At 34.4% G+C, this 6,506-nt stretch overlaps 1 protein-coding gene across 1 annotated transcript in view; it reads right to left on the bottom strand.

The window, feature by feature from the left end:
- The window catches only part of LOC110114778 (kinase D-interacting substrate of 220 kDa), a 10,543-nt gene extending 4,657 nt beyond the window's left edge, over positions 1 to 5,886 (bottom strand). Inside the window, exon 1 of the mRNA XM_020847769.2 lies at positions 4,517 to 5,886. Coding sequence (XP_020703428.2) covers positions 4,517 to 5,236 — 720 coding nt within the window. The 5' untranslated portion in view covers positions 5,237 to 5,886. The remainder of the gene's footprint in view (positions 1 to 4,516) is intronic.
- Positions 5,887 to 6,506: the final 620 nt, after the last annotated feature.

Below are 6,506 nucleotides of genomic sequence, written 5' to 3'. Positions count from 1 at the left end.
TTTTTTTTTGTCAATGCTACAGGTTTCCGGCGGATTTTGCGCCGGTAATTCGTCGGAAACGACGATACAATGAATCGTATCGATCATACCGACGTCTTTTCGTACGCCGGAAATTACCGGCGCATGTTCCGGCGTCGTATCCGCCGGCGGTTTTCGACGCATATTTTGCACCGTAAACATACCCGCAGGTTATTTACGGCGTACCAACAGCATTTTAAATTACCGGCGACTCATACGACGCAAATTACCGGCGCAAATGTCGCCGGAATTATCGGTCGAAAAGTAGCCGGCTCCCATCATTTTTTTCGCCGGTAATGCATCGGAAACTGTGCCGGAACGGTTTTCGGCGCATTCTATGCGTCGGAAGACATTTATCGACGCGAGCCAAATCGGCGCAGAGAATTCCGCCGGAAAGTGCGCCAGAAACCCATAATTCCGACGGACCCGGTAATAACGGGTTTTCCCTTAGTGATATTGGGTTTGAAATAAGACACTAACCAAAGATTTCACCCTCATTTTGCGAGAACTTTATGAACTGAGTTCTAGTTTTCTATAGATGCAAGCCCCTATAGTTAATTACCCCTCTTGGTAACGAGAGAGAACTTTCGATTAAGGCTAGTCGTCAAACAGATACAGGATATATGGTGTATAGTAGCAGCATGGGTCAATATTGTTGAAAATTTAATATTGAAAATTGAAAATTTCACCATCTAGCATTTAAAGCAGATGTTGGGGGAATGATGATGAGCCCGATCAAGATTCCATGATTTATTTGAACAATCTCAATAATTATAAAACTTCCAAAGCATTTCTTCATTTGAACAATCTGAACTAAACTTTAGAAGTTATATCTTCGTGTATGTCTTCATTCTTCTATATAATAAATACAAGATACTTAAATGTATCACATGTAGGTATCATTTTATCTTCTAATAATATTGAATAATAATTATTAACATCATACCCAATGAAATTACATATCATATGCTCAAATTTTTATCTACTAATACTATGCCTTTATTTTTTGAACATCTCAATAATTATTCTTATTTTTTCCTTTTTATTGGTTGTCTCACAAATTAGATTTATATCATCAACAAAAGATATGCAGCAAGATGCCTCACATCCAATATAAACATCCTCTCAATCAATACCAAAAAAAAAATTGAAATCAATGTTGATTATAGATGTAACCTACTGTAATTGAAAATTCTTTGAACACTTCACAACTACTAATAATACTGTAATACAGCTATCAAACATATCTTTGATAATATCAACTTAGATTTCACAAATACTTTTATAACTTAATGTGCGTAAAATTAATTCTCATGGTACTCAATCGTGCCTTCTCAAGGTCAATAAAACTAATATAAAGATTCCTTCTTTATTCTCTATATTTCTCTTTTAATTGCCTTAATATTAAAATAAGTATTATAGCCAATCTTTCTAGCATTAAATTAAATTAGTACTTCGAATTTGATGTAATTTTAAGCACATATTTCTACTCTCTTATAACTTCATTATAAATTTATATCACTCATAAGTTTGTACCTCTATAATTTACACAAATTTGAACATATTTATTCTTAAGTATTAGTGATAAAATACTTCTCCAATCATCAAAATTCTGTTGAAAAGATTTGTTAATCAGATCACTGCAATATTCCTCTTGACTATCAAAATCTGAATATGTATCTTATATGTTAGCCAAAAGCTTAATATTTACAAATCTTTTCAGAGCCACCTCATGTTTTTGAATTAATTTATAATACATATTTTTATATTGTTTATTATGTTCATCTGCAAAATATTATTTTCATTAAGGTTATTATTTTATAATTAATTTCAAATAATATTTTCATTTTTCCTTGATGTCATTCATCTTTAACAAAAACTATGTTATCTTCATCTTTAATACAGCTAACATCATCAAAATCTCTAAATAATGTCTAAAACTTCTTGTGATCAAAGAGAAAATGGGAAGACATCTGCAAATGATGCACATAACAATCTAGCTAAGCAAACACCTTGCTTCATTTATGTATAGTGCTATGTGCTAAGGATGTTACTTTCCCCAATGCTATGTGCTAAGGATGTTACTTTTCCCATTTAAGTAATTTAAAGTCCATGTTTATATCAACTGAAAAAACTTTTATGCTATTTTATCATCTCCTAAACTTATCCATCATGCATGTGTGAGTGCATCAAAGGATAAATTGCACATGTAAGATGTATGTGAGTAGGAGTATGGTGACATCAATATTCATAAAGAAGTGTATGCTTGTGACATATCCCTAAGCATTTCTTGTATTTGGCTTGATTTCCATTAGAAATCTAACATTATTATCAAGACAGGACACTTAATACCAGAAATAACACATGGATTAATATAAACCAAGATACTCCATTGATGACTATAAAGATATTGCACTATATCAGGGGAGCTCCAAAAAGAAGCTTGCAACAAATAACCTTACTTTCAACCAAGCAGGGAAAAAAGAATGAATGTCACTTATTTCAGATTATGAATTATGGTTATTCATTATAAATTCATTAGCTTTATTTGATTGGAAAAAAGTACCTATAGATTATTTTCACAGGACTCCAAAAATAGGAGAAAAAAGTTGATAATAGAGCTAGGTCTAATGATCATGATCTAAAAATAACAAAAATATCAGATTAATTTCCATCAAGTGAAAACCAAAATGTAGTCAGTGAAAATTGTTGAAAGAACTGAAAGCATTCTTTTTTACGATCTTGTTTTTTTCTTTATATGTTTTGTATCCAGCCTAGCTCAAATTACTTGATTTACTTTCTAATAAGATCATCTGAAACAGTTGTGAGGGATAGCCCGTAAAATATTTCTAGCCATATAAGGACTTGTTTGAGCTCACAAAGCGAAGGTAAGCTAGAACTGGCTATTCTATTTGTTGCAAATGCGGAGTTGGTCATTCTGTAGGGGTCAATAGAATTTAGGTTTTATTTGGAACAACTTTTTAATTATTTATGGTAAGAAAAAAAAGTTCGTAAAAAAATAACGTATATTTGAATGACAGCTTTTGCACTATTTTATCAAAATTATGCATTTTAAAAATTTCGATTTTGAAAAAATAGTTTTGAATCTATGACTGAAAAAAAAAAAGATTTAAAAAATAAAAAGAGAAAAACTTAAGTTACCCCAAATAAAACCTTAGTTATCTGGCTCCCCTTTAGTGAAATTTGCTTCAATTATTACATGCAAGTGAAGTGTCGCTTTTCTTCTAACAAACTCCCACTGAACTGAAAATAAGTAGCCAACCAAACATTTTTTTTAGAAGTTAGTTTTCCACCTCCCGTTTCCGCAACGAAAACTCTTCCCCTTATACATGTTCCTAAATCTAAGCATCTTTGCTATCAATAAAGAGATCTTGAATTTGAAACTTGCATACGCGACGGGTTTATGAGCTTGCCTTAATTGGCTCATAAAAAGAAGTATCTTTGCATGGACAAAGCTATCAATATTATTAAATATGCTTCAACAAAATTCAAGAGGCCCCTTTTGAAGCATATTTTGCTTTCATGTATTGAAAAGCATGGAAATTATGATGGTGGTGGGACCATACAATCTAAAGCACCCCTCCATTAATTGAATTTAGCTTCATATTATTAAGAAAACAGTACAAGTTTGAACCTTTCATGTATGATACAAACAAAAGAATAAGCAGCAAAATGTCAAACCTTGTGACATCAGATCAAGCAAAAGTATATTGCAACAGTTCATACGGACTCTCCATTTTTATGACACAAACCAAAATAAAGAGTTGATTAACTTCAATGTCGAAATGAAACAAAAGAATAGAATAAGTCTTGGCTAACATTTTGTGAAATCAACTAACAGGTCAACAAACCATTCTTTAACTCTTCAAACATACCAAAAAAGCAGATTAAAATTGAGGCAAAAAAAATAATGATGGTTACTTTTTTTATGGATTGAGAGATTATTGCGTGCAGAGTTTGGACACAGATAATTGTTCAATTTTGTAACTACGCTTTAACTGTTTACAGTTACAAAACCGAACAGTTCTCTGTGTCCGGACTCTGCATATAATAATCTATCCTGTCTAGGGTAGCTTTCGCGTAGTTTACTTTTTCAGACAACTAAGAGGCCTATTTGACTGCAACTTTCTTACTAATTCTTACAGTGAGAAACAACCTTTTATAATCAAATTTATTAAAAAGTGATAGCTATAAGAAAGTTGTTGTTTGATTTTCTTAAAAGATAAAAAACATATAATACTTAGATTAACCTTAAAAAAATCTGTCTTCTCCCACACTAATTTAATAACAATTTTCACAGAAATCTGCAGCAACTCAAATTAGACCCTTAGTTGAAATCAAGAAGGCTAAAAATTAGGAATAAATTTAACAAGGCATGCATTAGTGTAGCTAATTCTACCTTAATAGAAAAAAAGAAGAAGATGGCTTTCTCATATTAGTAGCAAGCATATCATCCATAAACTTAAACGATACTCACCTCGACCTGCCCTCTTCCTGATGCAGCATGTAAAATGGTAGATCCTTGACTATCCCTATAAGCCAAGACATCAGAGCACTCCCCAATAAGTTCCTTCAACATCTCCAAGTTTCCACCCCTCGCCGCAGCAAGAACAGCCCTGTTCACAATCTCCCACCTGAAAACTGAAACATTCCCACTCCCTCTCCTCGACCCGCCGCCATCAGCCTCTCCTGCACCATCAACCAAACCCCTCGGAGACACGGCATTCGTAAAGATAAGCCTGAACACCTCAGTGCTCTTTCCCCTTGCAGCTGCATAGAGTATGTCTGTGACACCATACTCCCCCTCTCCAAACACAAGAAGTGGGTCTCTCTCAAGCAGCTCATGAACAAAACCAATGTCCCCAGCAGAAGCAGCAGTATATAGAAGCCAACCTCCATAGCCTGCTCTTATCAGACTGTTCTTATTGTTCTTTGTTTCACATTCATGGAGGAGATTCCGGGCTACAAAAGACCGGCATTTAGCAGCATCAATGAACTGGGCATCGTCATCCCATACTGTCTCAAGCCGCCGGATCCGGCGAAGGGAGGTTAGCTTAATGAGAAGATTGGTGTCAAGATGAAGGAGCTCTCGGACAAGTTCATAATGGCCGTTGGCTGCCGCCCAATCAATAGGGGAAGCGTACCACCACTGGTCGCCAGTGCTTTCCCAACGAAGAGGAAAGTATGATTCAGCCATTGGGAAAAGTAATGAGAGGGAGAGGAAAGCAGCAAGAGAATATATCAATAAATGACACAACTTGAAGAGAAAGTACTTTTTTTTTCTTTTTCACAATTGAAGGTGGAGGAAAAAGGATTTCAAGGTAGAGTAGCAAGGGGCTGCAAGGTGAGAACTTTCTACATGAGCTAATGTGAAGAAAACATAAAGCACACGGAAGAAAAACTTTGAAACAGAAATGGATGATGATCACTGAGGAGCAAAATAAGAGCTTGGAGTTAGAGCAATATTTTAAAAATTAGGAGCCGGCAAGCTAATTGCTTGAACAAAGATATCGGGAAGGAAGAACCAAAAAAATCTGTAAGAAATTTCTTCAAATGCAAGCAAATGAAGCACAGGTAGAGGCACCAGAAAACTGGAACCGAGGAGAAGAAGCCATTAGAGAAGATGATGAGTCATTAAAAAACTCTTTTTGAGAAGCAGATCCGTCATCCATGATAATGGGGTAGCTGTAGCTTCTTCTTCGAGAAAGCAGGACTGGCGGAGCTCAGGAAGGGAGGACGGAGGTGTGAGGTGGGGCTGCCAGCTACTTTAAAGGAAGTGGTGATTCCTTCAAGATCCTTTTAAAAAGCCGGATGGAAATGAGAAATCTCAGTGGGATAGTGGAAACATGAAGATAATGATGGAGACCTATGTGTATATAATTTTTAAATAAAATGAATAGCACTTTGGCTTAAAGTGATGAGCTTGAGAATGGACATAGGTTGGTGGCTGTGCAGCGAGGAATTTTTTTCTCATTTTGCAGGATGAACGGTGGTCGGTCTATTACGATTTTTAAATTTAATTTTCAACTAATTCCTCACGCATTCGAGCGATTCTGGTTAATAAATGGGTGCAGCTGTTGGTGCCAAAATTAGGTGCATGTGGGGAATGGGAGTGTTAACTCTCCATCACTAACCTTAATTGGTTATAAAGCATGAAAATATTTTGATGTTGCTTAGGTCATATAGAATTCATTTTGAATGATTAAAGTTAATTTGGCCTACATAAGAATAAAAATTAAAATTAACCTTAAAAAATATGTGCACTTATCTATGTCATTAGTCATTACTCAAATTTTGTTTAGCTTGAAACTAGCTACATAAATTGCTGAAATTTAAAAATACTTAAATTTGTTAGATTTATATTTAGAAATCAATATTGATATTCCCCACAAAGATTGTATTTTTATATAATAATTCTATTTTCATATATATAATTGAATCATTATTAAAATATTTATATAAGCAGC

This window comes from Dendrobium catenatum, unplaced genomic scaffold (assembly GCF_001605985.2).
Source record: "Dendrobium catenatum unplaced genomic scaffold, ASM160598v2 fragScaff_scaffold_412, whole genome shotgun sequence".
In the NCBI taxonomy this organism is placed as follows: Eukaryota; Viridiplantae; Streptophyta; class Magnoliopsida; order Asparagales; family Orchidaceae; genus Dendrobium; species Dendrobium catenatum.
Note: the sequence above shows the minus strand (reverse complement) of the source record. Positions and strands in the feature narration are given on the sequence as shown.